Source organism: Lepus europaeus, chromosome 15 (assembly GCF_033115175.1).
Source record: "Lepus europaeus isolate LE1 chromosome 15, mLepTim1.pri, whole genome shotgun sequence".
Classification (NCBI taxonomy): domain Eukaryota; kingdom Metazoa; phylum Chordata; class Mammalia; order Lagomorpha; family Leporidae; genus Lepus; species Lepus europaeus.
Window position 1 is genome coordinate 77,421,119 of NC_084841.1, and position 20,478 is coordinate 77,441,596.

Consider the following 20,478-nt stretch of genomic DNA (forward strand, 5'->3'; position numbering starts at 1 on the left):
GACCCAAGCACTTGGACTATCTTCCACTGCTTTCCCAAAAGCATCAGCAGGAAGCTGGATCCAAAGTAGAGCATCCAGAACTCGAACTGGCACTCTGATATGGGATGCCAGAATCAAAAGTAGTGGCTTAAGTGGCTGCACCACAACACTGGCCCCAAGTGGCCATCTTTCTAAAGAGAAAAGAGGTAGGCATGGGACTTGGGGGAGGCACCCCAGTTCTTTCTTTTTTCCCCCTCTTTCCTTATTACCTCCCTCAGAAAATGTGGCCAATTCCACAACCCCTGCCACTATTCAATGGGGTCAACTGAATCCCAAGACCCACATTTTGGAACACCTCTGACATAAACCAGATCTTTCTCTTGATTTCTTTCCATATCATACTATCCTCTTTTAAGCCAAACTTAAAACTAGTAGTTATTCTTCATTCCTCATGCTTTTTCCCCTCTCACATCTAAATAATGCTACCAAATCAGCCAGTTTTACCTTCACAAAGCATTTCCATCCCTCCTCTTCTTCAGTCTCCTTCAATACCCAATCACAGAGCCTCATTACTTTTTACTTCCTAACTCAGCTCCCTTTTTCCAGCACCCCCCAGTTCTAACCCATGACTCATCCTGCTGTCAATTGGATAGTCCCAAAACATGGATGAAATCATGCTCCTTCCTAGTCAGAAGTGTCCACGGGCTCTCCATTGCTCACAGACAGAAGTGTCAAGCCAACATTGAGCACTCCTTCCACAATCTGTCATGATCACCTTTGTGTGCCCCAGACCGCAGTTAGACCAGACTACCATCTTTCCCCGCTTTATGATAGCCCAAAAGATCTTTGTGCACAGGATGCTTGGATACTCACGTTAGCACAGCTACAACCTCTAACATTCCGATGCTGACTCTTCATGTAGCTTATCCTACCTCCCCGAGCTGAATATGATCTAGCAACACAGAACTCCGACATCACCGAATTAGTGCCTGTCTGGTAATCTCGCCACTTAATACACATGATGCTCCTATATTGCATCCTCTACTGGGTTATACCACTTTGTTTCCAGTTCTATAAATATCCTAACTTATAAGAGTCATGTCCATTCTTCATTTTCCAGAGCTCCAAATTAATATTCAAAGCTTCCAAAATAGTAGGCCATACAGATTTCACGATCAAAGATGGTAAGTATGATACATGAGTAAATGGCTGATATAAAACAAAATAAAATCAGCCATGGCTGCCATCCTCTTTTTTTTTTTTTTTTAATATGCCACTTTTTTTCTTGTGATGTACATATTAGTTAATATTTAAATTATTTATTTTTTCATTTTATTTGAAAGGCAGAGAAACAGAGAGATCGTCTATCTGCTGATTCACTCCCCAAATGCCCACAAGAGCAGGTGGGCAGACAGAAACCCTCAGACCTGGATCCAGATCTCTCACATGGGTAGCAGGAACCCAAATACTGGAGTCATCACCTTCTGTCTCCTTGGGTGTGCACTATCAGGAAGCAGGGTCCAAAGTAGCTTCCCATTGCTGCTATTCTAGCTTTCTAAGTCAAATCAAAAAAGTCTTCTGAGTTCATGTGTATGGTATATTTACTCTGTACTTCTTGTCACAGTGTATTCTGGAAACTATATCATAAAATGAGTAGCATGTTCCCATGGGAACAAGTGATATTGGGAATTAAGACTCATTATCAAATAAATCATAGAGAACAATATGCAATAAAGGCAGACATAACAATTGTAAATCTTTACAATGATTTGAAATGGTATTCTGAGCTTTTCCAAAAGGCACCTGTATATAGTGTACATTGTTATACCAAGGGTTCTAATATATCACAAATTATACAAGTATATGCCACATCTAAAAATATAGTTAGCTTTCATATATCTCACTAAAGTCAATATGATAACTATAATACACCAAACCTGAATGGACCATTTTATTTGCCTTCTTGCTATGTAGGATATTTGGTAGTTGTATGGAATAGATGATGCAAACGATTTGAGTCTTGCATGAAAGGCAACCCTCCCCACCACGGGGCCAGCATCTACTTAACAGCTTTCAGGATACTTCACATTAAGCTGAAAAGCCATAAAACAATTATCACATGTGAGAAAGGCACACTTGGGCCACTGTGCATTTCTGTAGGTGGGACATTTCCCTCCATCGGAAAAGGAGAGTTCCTTTTGTATACAAAAGAATCAAATCTGAGTAGTTTTGCCTTTTCTTAGAGAATGCTCTTAAAGTAGAGAAAGGCAAGGAAGGGAGAGAGAGGAAGCAGTTCAGGAGAGTATTAGTAGGGACCGAGTACCTCCACCTTAGGAAGCTGGAGTGGGCTGCTTTTTGTTATGTCAGACAGGATGAGAGAAAGCCCTACCAACTCAAGAATCAAAAAGGAGGATGGCAATTGTGGTTGGAGTCCCTTCCTCCTGGATCACATTTTTATAAAGAAACCAGACTGATTCTCAGAAGAAGGAAACTTGGAGACAAGAAGAGTAAAGAGATGGATGTCCAGAGATGGGATAGCTTCTTCCCAAGATGGGACAAAGCGGAGGCTACCAATCCCATCAAGGATACAGTCCAGTGTCCCAATAGGGAGGCTAGACCTGGTATCCAAGATAAGCTCTCCATCCCACGAAATCATATGGACTTGGATCATCATCATCTATGTCGCTAGTGAGAGCTTCAGCTCCCCCCCTTCTTATAATCCCCATCAGTGCCATCCCTAAGCCTACCCCCAAATAAATACACACACTAAGAAAAAAACAGGGCACTTGCTTTGTAAACTCAGCTTCAATTCAGGTCCACTGGTTCCCTCCATCTGTATTGGATTCCACCTCCAATCCAGCCTTGGGAGAAATTCTTGATTCTTGGATTATACCAGCAGTGATGGCCATAGACCAATCAGCTTTCCCCATCTAATCTGGGACATGTGAATTCACTGTTCTATTCCTTAGTGAGATGGAGGAATCCAGAGCTAGATTCAGCAATAATACTAACAATGAAAAGAATCTAGTGTGACACTTCTTACATTTAAATGGAGTAAAAATATATTCATACCTGACACACCTATAATTGTTGAGCTTGAGACCTGTGTTTATATGACAAATATTTGTGCACCTCTTATAAGTATTTCATTTTTGTTTTCTATGAGCATTTAGTGAAGTTCTTTAAAAATCATCAAGCTCCTACTTCTATTGTCTTCAAGGAAAGAAGAAAACTTTTGTGCAGAGTTGAGCAAAGTCTTGAAAGGAGCACAATGTAAGTGTGCAGATCAAACACAATGCAGGGTTGGGAGCATCAGGCAAATGAATGCCAAGGGGAAAGAGCTTCACCTGGAAATTCTCCATCCAGAGATTATATAAGTTTATAACTCCAGAAGGTTCTGTGTTCTCTTCACAACAGAAGCCTCTGCCTTATATTAAGACACTGATACACATTAGCTTTTTTGTATAGGTAGGATTAAAACATAACTCAGAAAACCACCAAGTCAGGTATAACACACAATGGCTTTCTGCATGAGAAATCACTAGAGCAGATGTTGAAAACTAGAAATATGACAGTTAACTTTGTCCTAGAGACTTTTATAATGTCCATAGAACGTTTGTTAACGATTTTAGTTATGTGATACCAAATGAAAGTCAGGTGTTTCACATAAAAGTCTTTGGTTTTTTTTTTTTTTAAGCTTTTCTTAAAAAATTAGAAGATATGGGCCCTTGTGTGTGCACCTGGTGACAATCAAGTGGACCAAGAAACCACTGAGCTCTTTAAACACCTGCCACTCCCACCCCTGCCCTCTGGGTTCACCACAGTACAGCAACTCCAGTCCCCAGGACACCTTGTGTCTGGTCTGTTTCAATCATTTAGGTACCCACTGGTCCCTGAAGGCATCTGAATGGTTGACTTCAGCACCAACGATGTGAGAAACAGTCACTAAATATGCAGTAGCCAGGAATGACAGGTGGCCCAGCATGTGAAGGCCAGAGGAGGCCTTAATGTTCCCACACCCCCCACCTGCACTGTACACCAGAAATCAGAGACAGATCAGGCCTCCATCAGATTGCTTCCTATTTGTCTTTTTTTTTTTTTCCATCTTATAAGGAAACTTTCTTTTCAGTCATTAAATCCACACACTATACAGCACACAAAGAAACAGACCTTGCCTCTTCTGGTTATCCAGGGTTAGGCAGGCTGCTCTCAAATTAATGGGGTCTCTAAAATGAATGGATTCAGCTAGAAAGATCATTAAGACCATTTTCAGTTGGCCTCTCTCCATCTATACCACCTTCACTTATCTAGACTCTACTTAGTCTTCAACAGATGTTCAAATTGCTCCACCTCCACAAAACCTCTTTATTCTTCTTTCTTTGAATTGTTTGTTTGGCATCCTTGGTGGGCATGAACTTTCTTTGAATTTTTGAGCTTATCACTAACACCATCCAAATTACCATCTATTAATTCTCTAATTGCTGTGCTTTGAATATGTTGTTTCTTTCATCCCATTTAAACAGAAAATTCCTTTTGAGATGATATGGTTTAATTTTTACATTCTCCACAGCATGTTATATGTAGTGGGTGATGATAATTAATTACTTAAACTGAATAAAGATACAGAATAACCCAGATACAATGTCAACCTTCCCAAAGAGAACTTTCATCAGTCTCCTTCACATCATAACTGGACCATCTGACTCAGGCAGGCATAACGTGGATCATGTCTGTGAGGTATCAAGGGAGACACTACTAAATCACCATATTAACTTGCACACTAAAATTTCATAGCTGAATAGATCGAAAGAGTAAAAATATGAACATTAACTCACTATCATATTACCCATTCAAAGACTTGTTGCTCACAAAAATAGGGAATGAGAAAATTTTTTCCTACCACAATTAAGTGCAAAATCAATTATTATTAAAGTGGCTGCAGTTCAGACATTTGAAGACTACAGTGACAACCACCCTAAGTTCCTCCCCCACTCCTTGGATGTCATCAGAAGTTCTGAGTAAGAGGAGACCAAGGGAGGATGTCATGTGGGCGGGGATTTACCCACCTTCACCGGAAAAGCAGTAGGATACAGGTTTTACTTGTTCTCATCAAACCTCCCTTCCCAACACCCCACCACCACCACCACCACCACCAAATAATTACAGCTTTTGCTGTGTGGTCAATGCTTCCCTATCAAAGTAAAGCAAACAACAGAAAGAAATAATTCAAATATAGAACTTTTTTTTAGACTATAGTTCACCCAGATATGAACTACTTGGAAAGCAGAGAAAATTAGACAATAAAGCAATTCCTTTCTAAAAGTAAGATTCTGAATTCATTTTTTCTTGTGATTGCCTAATTCCCTATTTAATGAATTTAAGATAATTAACACTCTGTATTAACACTAAAGGAAACCAAATTACCAAGTGTTAACCACGTCTTCACAGCCAGCCAATTCAGGCGCGCTGACATGAAGTCAGTTTACAAACTTCTCCTGTGATATCACCAACACTTAATACAGGTCTTCCATGTAATCCTGTACTCTACAAAGAGAATTCGTTCTGAAATTCATACCATCACATACAACCTTGCCCGAGGGTCTCAATGGAAAGGGCGCGAACCTATAGGAGAAAAGGTTTATTCAGGTGTGTAGGGCGGCGGACTCACGGGGAAAAAAAAATCACAGCCTAATCCTATTAAAAAGGATGGGAAATACTGATTAGATATCTAAAAAATGCTTCCTGGGGAACCGAGTAAAAAGCACCTCAAATTTCTGCTTTCCTCTGGTGTTTCTGACCACGCGACGAACCCCTCCTCCCTGACGGGGAGCCTGCCTGTCAGGCCGACCACCGACGCCCCCTCACGGAGCCCAGCACGGCCCTGCCACCTCCGCTGCCCCTCAGGCGCCGTCGCCTGGCCTCGCGCCCCTGCCACAGCCGGCCCAAGGACGGGGCGATGGGTGAAGTCGAGGCCGGTTCTGCCCTTCGGAAGGCGTCACCACCCTAACTTAGGGCGCCTCTCCCTTCGCCCTCAGGGGCCGCCCCCCGGGGTCACACCCTGAGCGGCAGAGACCTCGAGGTTCGGGCCTCGCTGAGCCTGGGTCCGTCTCTTGACCTTCCGCCAGGCGCACGGCTCTGTCCCCGAGACTCGACCCAACACAACCCCCAAAGCCCAGGCTGCACCCACTCACGTCAAGTTCAGGGGGCCGTGAGGAAAGCGGGGGTCCTCGCAGGCCCACCTGCTCCACCGCAGCCCTCAACTGGGTTGAGAATCCCGCCCTCCCGCACCCCGTTTCGACTCCTACTGCGTCCCCCTCACGCACACACACACCCCACAAGCTCCCGCGGGCTTCCCGAGCCGTCGAGGGACAACGCCCCGACGTGGTCCCCGTCACGTCCTCGCACCCCGACTCTCCTCGGCCATCGCCCCGGGGGCGGGGCTCCGACTCTAGGAAACCAGACCAGGCAACCCAGGCACCCAGTGAGCCGGGGATCCCCACGCCAGCCTGGCCAATCGCGGCTGGCGAACCAAGGCGACCAGACGTGACGTCAAACGTGATTAAGTTGGCGCGTCACCCCGACGTCAGCCTCTCTGCCCTCGGACGTCCCGTCCCGGGAGCAAAACTCCGGCGACTTTGGGCCCCGCCCCTGTGAGAGCGGAAGGCAGCCAATGAGGGCGCCGCGGAGCGGAGCGGAGCCAATGAGGAGAGGGCGGGGCGGGGCGCGAGGCCGGAGGGTGGGGCGGGCGGCGGCAGTGGCAGCCCGAGGTCTGGCTGAGCGCAGTATATGACAGTACGTCAGCAGCGGGATGGCCGTAGCTGTGGCGGCGGCTGCAGGAGCCCGAGCAGCCGCGGCCGCAGTGGAGGCTAAAGCCCGAGCGGCGTCGGCGGCGGCACCCCGGGGAGTTTAAGATGGCGGCGGGGGGGGCGGCGGGCCTGCGGGAGGAGCAGCGTTACGGACTGTCGTGCGGGCGGCTGGGGCAGGACCACATCACCGTCCTCCATGTGAAGCTCACGGAGACGGCGCTCCGGGCGCTCGAGACTTACCAGAGCCACAAGGTGAGCTGGCCGACCGGGCGGGCTCGGGGTGGGCACCCTCGCCTCCCGCCGCGCCTCCTCAGACTCGAGGCACCGGCGCGGGGTGCCCCGGAGCCTGGCTCTCCGCTGCCGCCGTCAGCAGGGCAGGGCCGGGCCGGGCCGGGCCGGGCAGGGTCGCTGACGCCGCGGTCCGGGCCGGCCGGGCGCTGAGGCGTTCTGAGGAGGGCGAGCGGACGGGCGGCCCCTGGCGGCGGGGCCGAGGCCGCCGCAGCCCTGGCTCGGCTGCGCCGCCGCTGCGGGACTTTCCGACGGCGATCGCGGATTTCCTAGCTGGTTGGGTCCCAAGGAGAGAGAGGGAGGGAGGGAGACTGGGGCGAGAAGGGAGCGGGCCCGAGGCGCGGTGTGCCGATCAAGAGCCGGGAGGACCCGTGGGCACGAGCTGCCCGCGATTTCGGGCTAACATATGGGCCCGGTGGACCCGCATAGCCGCGGATCCCGGCGCTCTGCGAATGGGTCTGGGACACGATTGGAACTCCTAGGGACTTGGGGACACGCGAGCACTCCGGGGCGCTTCCCTTAACGGGAAGCTCGTGGAGGTGGGACCGGCACTCCGGGTACTGGGGGTGGGGGGTTGGGGTGCACTCGGGTGCCCTTGCCTGGACAGAGGACGGGCACGCACCTTGCACTCGGGGGACACAGGCGCCTCGCGTTCCCCGAGACACCCTGCGCCCCGGACCGCCGCCGCCTTCCCGGGAAAGACCCAGGCACTCAGGCAGGGGCTCAGGGTGCCGGGGAGAGAACATCGCGGAAGCTGGGTGTCCCGGGAGACGCCTTGCGCGCGGGGCTGAGTCGCCGAGCCCAGGTGCGGTGCGGGGAAGAAACGCTGCATCCTGGGATGACTGGAGCCTCTCTGCTCTCCGCGCTCCGGAGAGACCCGCGACGCACTCCCATCTCCAGGACAGGGAGGGGCTCAGCCACACTCGAGTACAAATCCAGGGGTGCTTTCACGTTGGGCGAGAAGTGAGAGAGGGGCACGGCCGCCAGGGTGCTCGGGAAAGCCGTTTATGGGCATGCGGTGCTGTATGTGGCTGAGCGAGACAGGCGTGGGCACCTTGCCGGAGGGAGGGATACACCATATGGGAGACCGGTCCCATCTGACTCCGCAGAGCCGGCTGACAGTCGCCGAGTCCGTGCTGGGGACCACCGCTAGGTCTCATACATAACACAGTAGCCCAGGGGCGGCGGGCCATGCAGACACAGACTCACATAGTTATTCAGATAAAAGTGGAGAAAAGAATTAACATCTGTTGAGCTCCCACTAGTGCCAGGCACTTTAAATGCACAGAGGGAAGCCGGTCCCGGGCAGAGCCAGCCGCAGGAGATGGGAGCCAGGGACACCAGCACACTGTGGGTGATAATATGGGAGGGTACACGTGTGCGCAGAGCAGGTGACCGCAGGCAAAGACATGTGGATGCCCACACCAGGATGCACGGGAGCCAGCCGAGAAGCCTATAGTGAAAGAACTCACAGCCTGTGTGAGGCAGGCTGGGAGTGGCTGGTGACAGGGAGAAAGATAGCGCCTACAAAATGACATCCCAGGGAGAAAAGAGCAAGAGTGGCTCGGAGGCCAGCATGCCCTGTCGCAGCAGTAGGGATGCAGAGAGATAGAAGAAACAGACAACTGCCTGTGCCGGGAGGTACACCTGCAGTAAGGAGAGCAGCAGCGGCCTGGAGTGGGAGGCTGGATAGGAAGGCCAGGGAAGGAAGCAAGATGGAGAGATAAGTTTGCCTGTTTTCAGGGGAAAGGCGTGGGAAGGAATGACTGGGAAGAAGGTAGGTCAGGGGGTAGAAAGAAAAACAGAGGCCTGGAGAGGAAGAAGCCAAGAGGAGGAGGAGGAGGCCAGCCACCGAGAGAAAGACTGACACACGGTGGGGTGGGGAGAGGCAGCCAGCCACCATAGGGAAACAACAGGCAAACTGTACAGCTGGTTATAGTGACATTGACACTGTGTACTTGGCCGGGAAGGGGTGGGCCGAGGGGGCCCACTCGAGGCTGGGGTTGGAAGTGCATGCCCGGAGAGAGCAAAGTGCCAGAAGCTCCCAGTGCCTGCTGATCTGCCTGCCTGCCGGGGGGCCCAGGAAGGGAGCGCTGTTTGTTTTCCTACCCTTGTGTGGCCTTCACTTGTGTCTCGCACACCCTAGCATTTCCAGGCTTGAGATGAAGGTTAGAGTGCTCCAAAACCCTGCATTTATGTGCCAGAGGCTTCCAGGAGACAGACAGGAGACCCAAAATTCTCTTTTTCTCTGATCCCACTAGTTTGTTACAGATGAAGTCAAAGGCTTGTTGCTCCTGACTGCTTCTATTACCTATTAATATCATGACTCGCTTTTTTCCATCTCTGAGCATGCAAATCAACGCGTCTGGTCAGTCTGTTCAGAGGCAGCAAAGAAAAAGACTTTTTCCCAAGTCCTTCCACCTTCATAAGTGTAGAACCTGGAAGATGGAGGTAGTCCTAGTAGTTCCTCCCCATACTGGTGGTAGGAGCTGTGGGCAGGAGTAGGGTGGGTGGAGGAATGTGGGGGAGGTGGCACACTCACTGGGCCTTTGCACCTGCACACTGCTTTCTTCCAGGGTTAGCCAGCTCCTGACCTCAGCCCTCACTGTCACTTCAAGCTGTGGAAGCACATTTTAAGGGGCTTGGAAAAGCACCAGAAACTCTTGGCCCCAGTTGTATAAGAAATGGGAAGAGGCTGAAGAAATGAGGGGCCTTTTGGGTGACTGTGTGCACTATCTACAGGAACATAAAGAGTGCTGGGCCAAGCCTCCTACAGCTGTGTTGTCTCTGCCCTTGCTCTCCTGGCACAGCCGGAAACAGGCTCCCCTGTGGGCTCAGTAACAGTTGCATCTGGCTGAGCTTTTAGGAGTAAATATCTCCTAAAAGTTGTTTCCCACTCACCTTGGCAGTGGAATGCTTCAAATTGATTATATGAATGTTAACTGGAAAGTTACTCACATGGTTTGTAGGAAAATTTAGATATGCTAATACAAATATCTAGGATATCAAGTTTATTCTAAATGTAGATAGATAATTTTGAGTGAGAGCACAAGTTACTAAATAAGAAATATCACAAGTTAAAACTTTATAGTCATTCTAAATTGGTGTCTCATTGCATGGCCTACATAAGCTTTACGTATATTAAATTAGCATATATTACTGTAATACATATTTCTCCCAAATGTAAAGCTATATTTAACATTAAAATCCAACAATTTAAAATATATTTTAACTAGTCTCCTCAATAATGTAGCTGGCTTTCTTTTGACATTTGAGTAATCTATAGCAAAAATGAAAATACTGTTTTCAGATTCAGGTTTCAGTTCTCAGATAGTCTTCATAGTTGCTGGGTCTGTCAATTTATTTATTTTTTTAATGTTTTCTTAGTTTCAAAGGTGGTGTCTCAAATATTATTACTGTGTTTACCAACCGTTACATAAAGTCTTACATAGTTGTGTTGGAGGGCAGGGGCTGCTCTTTTTAAGTAGGATTCTGTTAACACATTCTCTTGTCAACTCTTTTGGCTTGAAATAAATGTTCCTGCCTTGATTAATGTCTCCTAGGAAAATTCTGCTTCTTTAAAAAAATGTGTACTGTATTTCCATTTGATTTTACCCAAAGAGCTCAGTGCCTCTCTCTAATAGCAGGTACTGTTATTTCCAATCAAAACATAACATCTTATTTATGCTTCCGCAGTTATTGTCCTTCCTAGTAACTTCCTTTAATGTCTTACCTGACCTTTTTTAAGCCCTGATTCTATGAATCAAGGGGTAGGTGTTTTTTGTTTTCATCTTAACCTTTCTTTCTGCCAGGTGAATTTTCTAGCAATTGATTGGGTATGGTTTAAAAACACAAAAAAGTCTTAATACCTTGCTTTTTCCTTATCTCTTTTTCTGTCTGCCTCTAAACAGTTGTGTGTGTGTTTGTTCAATAATCGGCCTTATAAATACAGAACACTGTATTCTCCTTAAGGCACCGCTTTGGCTCCCAGACCTGCCAGCACAGTACGGCCGGCCGCCACTGCTGGGCATGTTTATCCACCAAAACGGTGAGGTTTGCCATAGCAGATTCCATTTGCTCCACTTAGAAAATGTAGCCAGGTGTAATTTAGAGGAGTTAATCGTACTGACTTTTTGCTTCAACTCATCTCCAATCTGCACTTGATCTCAACTTGCTTATCTAGTGAAGTCAGGTTTGTGCTCCCTGCTGCAGTGTTTGAAAGGTATATTCAGATGCACAGTTGCTCAACACAAAGGGGAGTGCTCCTCCCTGAGAAAAGTAGTAGCCAGATTGCCTGAAAAGATAGACAGGAAACCTTGGCACCAGAATTGGGAGGGGAAAGAAAGAACATATGTGAAGGACTGGAATCTGTTCAAGAAAAGAATTTAAAAGGAAAGGAGTGTAGCATTCTTGGAATGATTTACAGGGAAGCTTACCAAGGACAGTCACCAGATTCAGCCTTTCCACTTGGACCACTTGCACTTGTAAAAAATTACGGAAGCTGTGCTTGTGGGCTTATTAGGTAATTGGTGATAAAGCAAGCAGAGGGAAAATGAGGATTTCAGCTGAGCCAGGCCTGGGTCATTTTTAACAATTTGCAGTGACCCTTTCTTCTGCCACAAAGAGACTCAAGAGCTTGGCACTGGAGTCCAGCTACTTTGGGCCAAATGTATTTGGGTCTTTCAGATGTCCCTAAACTGTGATATTAAGGGCATTGCTGCTTTACGACGAGCTAGGTTTTATAACGAAGAGTATAGCATGTTTAAAGCCCCACATCTGATTCTCCTGTGTACCTCAGCTCCTGCATTTCCTATGACTTATGCAAAAATGTAGAAAAGCAAGTCTGGAGTGGAATAGGATGAGTTAATGGTCATATCATCACAGGCAAATTAAAGCTGAAAACATGGCATTAATTAAGTCATATTTGCAGAGAGAATTACTTTCTCTGTTTCATTTTTCTTCCTTTCTTTCCTATATTGCTTCCTTCTTTCCATTTACATATCTAATTTTTGTTGTAGCATGATCACCCTTGAGATTCATGTGAAATTTAAAGGAAGAACTGGTTTAAGGTATCCACTAACACTTTGCTAGTAAAGGCCAAACCTAGTATTTCCATGGCTGGCAGTTTAACGGAGGGTATAAGAACAGAGAATCTTATTAATTAAACAATAAGCCTCTTAGAGATTCACAAATCAAATTAACATTTTGCCTTATCCTCTACTGCCAAGGGCACTTGGCAACTAGTTTCATAGTAACCAGATTGTTAAACAAATGGCATGAAATTTGTTTTCTTCTTAGAGATCCTATATGTTACTTGTCTAAAAAAGATCCTTAGGTATTAAAGGATTTTAGCAGGAGGAACTGGATTGGGAACCATACTCCCACAGAGGAAATGGCATAGGTAAGAAAGGAGTAGTGGTGGAAAAGCTAGGGCAGGCTCTGAGAATTATAAGACAGACCCTGTTCCACTGAACCTGGAGTTCAGGGGACGTATAGTTGGGTTTCAGAGACAAAAAGCATATTGGAGCAGGTTGATTACCTCACTGAGAGGTCTGGACTTTAATCTGTCAACATTGCAGAGACACAGAGTAGAAATTTTAGTTGATTTGAGCTGTTCTTTAGGATGATTTTGACCTGAGTTAAGAAGATGACTTAAAATGTGAACCTGCAAAGAAGTAACAAGTTGAGGAGGAGGATGGTGTGGTCCAGGCCAGAGATGATTGGGATCTACACTAGGACACTGGTGGGAGACATTAGATCTGAATAGAATCTGTAGAACTGTGGACCCACAACAGATCTTGGTGGAGAATAACCGAACTGAGATTTTTGGCCATTGGCACTAGTGCAGGCATCCGTAGTAAAATAAAGGAAATCAGAAGCATTTGGGAGAGTGGGATAGGCTGGGGGGTGGGGTGGATAAAGACGATGAATACCATTTTGGTGAACATTCACTCCGCCTTCTGGTAGTTAATCCAGAAATTTAGGCTTGACCGCATGTTTTCTACTTAAGCAAAATGTGAATCTGAGGCAGACATATTCAATAGTGTTTTATTGTTTACATGTCATATAAATTGTTCCATTTGATGGAAATTTTGAGAATTGTTGATATTTTGAAAGAAGTTGAAAATGTTTGAAAAAATTTTGGTTTTGAGCATGGCTTCTTAAATTTCGCATTTTTATAGATTTCCTTTACAGAATTACCTTCTATAAATATTGCCCTTAAAGTCATCATAGAGCACAGATAATATGAAAATCAGACCTCCTATGGTTTCTGTCTCTAATGATTATTGAAATATAAGTAATTATTTGTACCTGAACTCAAATTTCAAGTATCATTCTGAATACCATAATTCCTAAGGCCTTGAAAGGGTCAGTGTTTTCATTTCTTCCAGATTACCTTCATTTCTGTTTTACTGTTTGATCTCTTCTTTGACAACTCCTTTTATGAGTAATAAAACTGAACAATCATGAATATTTAAAATTTATGTTTTACCTATGCATATGGTAGACTAATATGATAGCTGGTTCATGGAGGTAACTTTGGCTAGAAGATTTTGCCACTAAACTACAATCAGTCTTGAATTTTCTTATAAAATTCACTAATATGAGGATCTAAATATGCTTGCCTGAAAAGCTAGGCATCCATGTATTTTAAAATAACATTGACTTAGTATCATTGCTTTTGCCTGCATTGTTAGAAATTGTGATGTCAAAGAAGACCAGAAAGGGTATCCATGTAGTAAAAACTCAGTTGAGTAGCCTAAGATTTTCTTTCTTTAATAAAAGATGAAGAGGTAGGAGTTGGAGTTACAACTACTGAATATGCACTTATTGATTTAGCTTCTGACATGTATCAGTTGTAGAACTAAGCATTGGAGATCTAAAGCTAAATAAGTCATAGGTGACCCCTGCCATCAAGAAAGTGCTTGCCATTTGGTGGAAGCAGGCAGCGTGTAGAAATATAAATGAAATCAAATCTGGTTGAAGGGGAAAGACCAAAAGAGAGAAGGGTTGTTTTAGAGGGGATGTGTGAGAACCAGTATCACCCTCACTAGCATCCTCTGCTCAGCCCACTGTCTCCACCGTGCCCCTGAGATCAGACCTGACAAGGGGCCCTGAGCCAGCTGTCTGTCTCTGTTCCTGTCTTACCAAACCTCGATGGCATTCCATCCTGTTGACCGCTTCTTCCTATTAGAACCACTTTCCTCCCCGTCCCCACCCATTCTTTCTCTGTCCGCGGACTAGCCTCTGCTTGTCCAGTCTCTGAATGTTGGCCATCCTGGCTCCCTTCTCTTTGCCTCCTCACTTCCTCTAGGTTAGCTGTTCATCTGCTATGGCTATGCCACCTAGATGCTAATGACTCTCACATATTATGTATCTACAGACCAACCTCTCCTCCAGTCCCTGGTGCTTATTTCCAACATATCATCTCTTTTTATCAAAATTTAATAGACTTCTCATATGTACAAACTCATCTACGTAAGTGTCCCTTATCTCAGTAAGTGGCAGTGTTCTCCACCAGTTACCTAGAGATTGACTAGTAATGCTTGATTTGCCTCCTTTTTTTCTTGACATATTTGATACATCAACAAATCCTGTCAGTTTTCAAAATACCTGGGCTCCAACCCCAGCCATTACCTCTATTGAGTCCCAGCCACCATCAACTCTCTTCAGGACCAAGGCCCTCCAGGCTTCCACTCATCCTCCATGATTCATTCCACAATGCAGCCAGAGTGATCTTTGTACAGCATTCAGTGCGATCCTGTAGTTTTCCTGTTTCAAGCTCCCTGGTGGCCTTTGTAAAAAGTGTTTTAGATGCTGCATTTTATCAATATCTAGTTCTTAAAAAAAAAAAAATCTGCAAATCTTAGCTGATTTTACCAGTTCTTATACTTCTCTGGAGTTCATGATCCCAGAAAACAAATCTTTATTTTCATGTACAGTTAGATTTCACAAGAAAACTTCTTACACATTTTGAGGCCATAAGTTCTTTTTAAAACTGTCATTGGTATATTGTGCTTCCAGTGTTGATTACTTGAAGGTTGGGTCACAGTAATTTTTTAAATTAATTGTTTATTTTCATATTATTTGAAAGGCAGAGAGAGAGAGAGAGATCTTCTGTTTCTGGTTCACTCCCCAAACCAGCTGGGCCAGGATATAACCAGGAGCCTAGAACTCAGTCTAGATTTTCCACATTTTCCACCGCCTCTCAGGACACACAGCAGTAGGAAGCTGGATGGGCAGTGGAAGAGCCAGCACTGACTAGGCACTCTATCATGGGGTGCAGGTATCCCAAACTGGGCTTTAACAGCTGTGCCAAGCACCCATCCCTTTGCTAACTAACTTTTGTGGCTGGTTTTTCAGTTTAGATTTTAGCCTTCCCTATTCTTATAAGAGCTATTTGAAATCTTTATAAATAAAATACATATTTTACTTTGGCCCGCATCAGCTAGCTAGCTAGCTACAGTTTTCTGGAAGCTATCTTTCAAAACAAGGATCATGTTAAGTAGATGACATTGTTGTCCTCTTGTTCTTACTGTTGGTAATCTCTTGTATTTCACTTCTTTTTCTGTGCCATAATGGCTGGGAAAAAATTATTCTTTACTAAACACGTCTTCTAATCTAGTTCTTTTGTTGTGTAAAGGAATTTCTCCTATGTGTAAGACTGGATTGGCTCACAAGACAAAATGCTAGATTAGTTTTATGATTTAGTAACTTTCTGGCATCAAAAAGTTTGGGGGAAAGGAGATATTGTATATTAAATTATTTTTGGAGTATCTCTGAATTTCCTGTCATGTGTCATTCTAAGCCTATAACTGGCTTTTGACAAGAGCTGAGTACATTTGATTTCTTCAGGATCAACTAACTGATTTCCTGTGTTATTTCCTGCATTAGGTCTGATTTTCTTTCTTCTTTCCCTACCTAGACAGTTTTTTTTTTTTTATCATAATGGTTAAAATACCATTATTAGTTTTTGGATCTTCTATCAGATTATGTTATAAAGAAGAAAGTAAAAGCGCCCTTACCACAGGTTCTTAAATGATACAGTGCTGCTTTTAGGAAAGAGGGAGAATCTATTTTATACAAGCTGTATTCCCAGAAAAACATCTTTGTAAAATTATTTACTTGTATGAGTGAAAATAGGCTCTTCAGTTGTCTGATTTTCTTAAGGCATAGTATAAAACTTTTCTCTTGCTTTCAGATGTTTCAAATGTTGGGTAAGTGTTGTAGAGAGGGGCAAGAAATGCTATTTATATAAAATAGTATGGGCTCAGTTCTTTTTTTAAATTAATTAATTAATTTGAAAGGCAGCGCCACAGAAAGGCAAAGGCAGAGAGAGAGAGAGAGGTCCTCCATCCACTGGTTCACTCTCCAGATGGCTGCAACAGCCAGAGCTGCACCAATCCAAGGCCAGGAGCCAGGATCTTCCTCTGTGCCCCCAACGCCGGTGCAAGGGCTCAAGGACCAGAGCCATTTTCCACTGCTTTCCCAGGCCATCAGCAGAGAGCTGAATCAGAAGTGGAGTAGCCGGGACCCGAACTGGTGCCCACATGGGATGCCAGCCCTGCAAATGGCGGCTCACTAACCACACACAGCGCCTGCCCCAAGAGCTCAGTTCTTAAACTGTTACTGAGTCCAGTTTCAGGTCATGTGAGTAGCCTTGGGTGATTTATAGGACTTACCTAAGAAATGGGAGTAATAGTATCTGCCCAGCAAGAGTGTTCCTGGGAATTCCTGGAGGTGGTAGTAAAAATGGTTGGTGTGCCTGAGACATTTTAAGCATGCAATAAATAGTAACCGATTAGCCATAATTGTTTCTTAAAACAATCCCACTTAAAGCAGTCAGCTGAGCTGTCATCATTTATAAAGTTCTTTTTGTTTGAAGCAAAGTTGCATTTGACTTAAGATTTTTTTATGATATCTTTATCATGAGTTCTGATGCAGTTTAGGTAATAAACTTATTAATGCTGCCTGTTTAATAAATGCTTGTTGATTTTAAATAATTCAAGAATGCTTGAGTTAAATAATTCAACAGTAGTTCGTTAACATTAAGGTAACTCAAAATTACATGATGGATTCAAAAGGGAATCTAGGAGTCGGCGCTGTGGTGTAGCAGGTTAAAGCCCTGGCCTGAAGCGCCGACATCCTATATGGGCATCAGTTCTAGTCCTGGCTGCTCCTCTTCCAATCCAGCTCTCTGCTGTGGCCTGGGAAAGCAGTGGAAGATGGCCCAGGTCCTTGGGCCCCTGCGCCCACGTGGGAGACCCGGAGGAGGCTCCTGGCTCCTGGCTCCTGGCTTCGGATCAGTACAGCTCCAGCAGTTGGCAGCCATCTGGGGAGTGAACCAGTGGATGGAAGACCTCTCTCTACCTCTTTCTGTTACTCTGTTTTCCAAATGAATAAAAATGTATCTTTTTTTTTTTTCTTAAAAAAAAGGGGGGGGGGGACTCTAAAGAGTTAGAAAGATCTTGATAATGTTTCTTAGAGAAGTTACTATTTTCTAGGCCCCAAATGCTATTTCTTACATTTGTACATGCACAAAACTGGTGATGTGTGATAAGGTAAAAGTAATCATAAATTGAATTTGTTTACATGGACAAGCTGTGTGTAAATATTGTTATGAGCTACTTTTATGGGATAAGTCAATTTTTTCTCTTCAACTCCCAAAGACACATGAGCTTTCCTCTGTCTCTCCTAACTAAAGGAATAATTCAGAAGTTAGTATTACTTAATGAAGTTATTATTTTGTCAATTCAAATAAGTGGACATAGATCTATCTCTTTGGCCATAGAGCAGTTTTTGTTGCAGTAGCACTAGCTTTTTTTTTTTTTTTTTTTTAAAGATTTATTTTGTTTATTTGAAAGAGTTACAGAGAGGTAGAGACAGAGAGACAGGTCTTCTGTCCACTGGTTCACTCTCCAAATAGCTACAATGGCCGGAGCTGAGCCAATCCAAAGCCATGAGCTTCTTCTGGGTCTCCCAAGTGAGTGCAGGGGCCAAAGGACCTGAGCCATCTTCTACTGCATTCCCAGGCACATCAGCAGGGTGCTGGATTAGGATGCTGGCTCTGCAGGCAGACACTTGGCCTACTATACCACAATGCTGGCCCCAGCATTAGCTTCTAATATTAGGCCAATGTCAAGAGTATAAGCAAACTTTAGGAGCATCTTAGTGTTGTCTCTACTTCTGTGCTAAAGAATGCCCTACATTTCAAAAGAGGTGTAGAGGATACTCCCATCCAAAGACTAATAACAGTAAAACTACTAAGCATTAAACAGAATCTTTTGACTGTGAAACATTACCAGATTTTTGAAGCCATTTGTCTAAAGACAATTCCTTACTCAGTTTGAGCCTTCCCTTGTGTTTCTTGACCAGATGTAGATACCAGGTCACTATGTTATTTAAGCTCAAATACTATTCGGTGAAAACCTGGAGTTACTTGATTTTCAAAGAGCTACATGGGGCAAATATTTAATTGAAGCTAAAAAGGAAAAGTTGAAACCCAATGAACTCATTTCTAATGAGAATATACATAGTAAAGTAAACATTTTTAATTTATGTTTTGACAAAGGTTCTAAGGGGCTCGATTTTTCTTTTAATTTTTGAAAGTTATTATTTATTTGAAAGGCAGAGAGAGAGAGAGATTGAGACTGACACTGACACAGAGATCTCCCTTATGCTGGTTCCACTCTCCAAATGCCCAGAATAACCAGGCTGAAACTGGGAGCCGAGAATCCAATCCAGATATTCTGTTGGTGACAAGGATTCGATTACTTGAGCCAGTACTGGCTGCCTCCCAGGGTGTGTATTCGCAGAAAGCTGAAACGGGAAGATATGGGATGTGGGTATCCCAAGTGGTGTCTCAACCCCGTGGCAGTGAATAGTGAAGCATTCCATATCATATTTGGGCACTTACAATTACATCCTCTCTTAAAATTGACTTGCATTCTGTGAAACTTGAAATGTTTGTTTATAATGATAGTGACTTTAGAACTTATTCCTGATAGTTCTCCTATTAATACAATGATTAGATACACATTTAAGTGATGTAGAGGTCTAGATGTTTCCTCTTGTGGCGTTTATAGAAAATTCAAGAGTGATAGCCTAGTAATATGAATTCTTGTCTATAATTGGGATCAAAATCAGTAAATAATTTGTGATTCTCTTAAGTATGTTTTTAGATTGACAGCTTTTTTAGTAATAATGAGCTTAGCTTGCCCTGTTTGTATTAGTGTACACAGCTGTTCCATAGATGAAGGTCTTGTTATTTTTAAATGAAAATTATAGCACAAATATTTACAGATGCTTCTTGATTATATATTCTATAGTTTTAGGAAACAAACTAATTTTAGTTTTTCATCTGAATTGATCATTAGAAATTATAGTGTTTTTTATTTAATGAGAAATAGAACACTGGATATTATAATGGAGTTTATGAAATTTCTTTTCCTTGGAAATTTCCAGAATAAGCATCTAGAGTCTTAAGTGTTCGGCACATGGGGGTTACCTATTTCTAGGGCAAGAGAAGGAAAGAGTACTGTATATATTGCGAATTCAGAAATCTGGAGCAATATACTCCACCTCTTAGGTACTCAAGATTTTTTCTTCTAAAATAGGGGTAATGATGCACCCTACCTTCCAGGCTGGTTTTAGGAGGCTCACTTAAGACCATGAATATTGTCTAACATCACAAAACTTAATGATTATTTTTGTAGGGAATCAAGCAATATATGTAGAAGCATAAGCATATCAAGAAGTTAAGTTTTAAATTCAGGGTGTGAGATAAAATGTTGTATAAGATCAAAATTACTGTTGAAGGTCCCAAAATTGATGTAAAACATAATACTCATTGTTTCGTTTACATCACCCTGACTAGTAATTAATATATAATATGTGTAGTGGTTTATTGCATATATAAAAAGCATGTCTAAAATGATTTCCCTGTAGTTGTCCCCCCCCCCCCTTTTGGTTAAATACAATGTAGGTGAATACTTGAGAGTTAAATATGCATAAGATTCCCCTGTATCATGACAACTAGGGGAAAGACAATCTATAAATAAACATACATTGACATCTGGAAAAACAGAATTAATGTGAGTTAACACAAATGGAGTTAGAGTTAGCAAGGTGATGGCAGCAGTGTTTTGTTTGGCTAGAAAAAGTTTTGACATTTCAGTTTGAATCCTTTCTTTTAGGCATTCATTCTCCAGGTACTTGCCACTCCTTGTTACTTTACACAAGTCTTCTGCATGGACTGCTTTAGATCCATTGAATCTTTGACTTCTAGTTTATCCAAAGGAAGGCCTAGCTTAGGAAATTAATCTTACACTTGAATGTTAAGTAAGCAGTAAGTATGATTGGCAAAATAGCGTTTGGGAAGTTATGCCAGGCTGAAGGAACAGGA

At 43.9% G+C, this 20,478-nt stretch overlaps 1 protein-coding gene across 1 annotated transcript in view; it reads left to right on the forward strand.

Annotated features, from left to right (window-relative positions):
• The first annotated feature begins 6,775 nt into the window (after positions 1 to 6,775).
• Positions 6,776 to 20,478, forward strand: part of ELL2 (elongation factor for RNA polymerase II 2) — a 70,446-nt gene continuing 56,743 nt past the window's right edge. Inside the window, exon 1 of the mRNA XM_062212380.1 lies at positions 6,776 to 7,037. Within this exon, the coding sequence (XP_062068364.1) occupies positions 6,891 to 7,037 (147 nt within the window). The 5' untranslated portion in view covers positions 6,776 to 6,890. The remainder of the gene's footprint in view (positions 7,038 to 20,478) is intronic.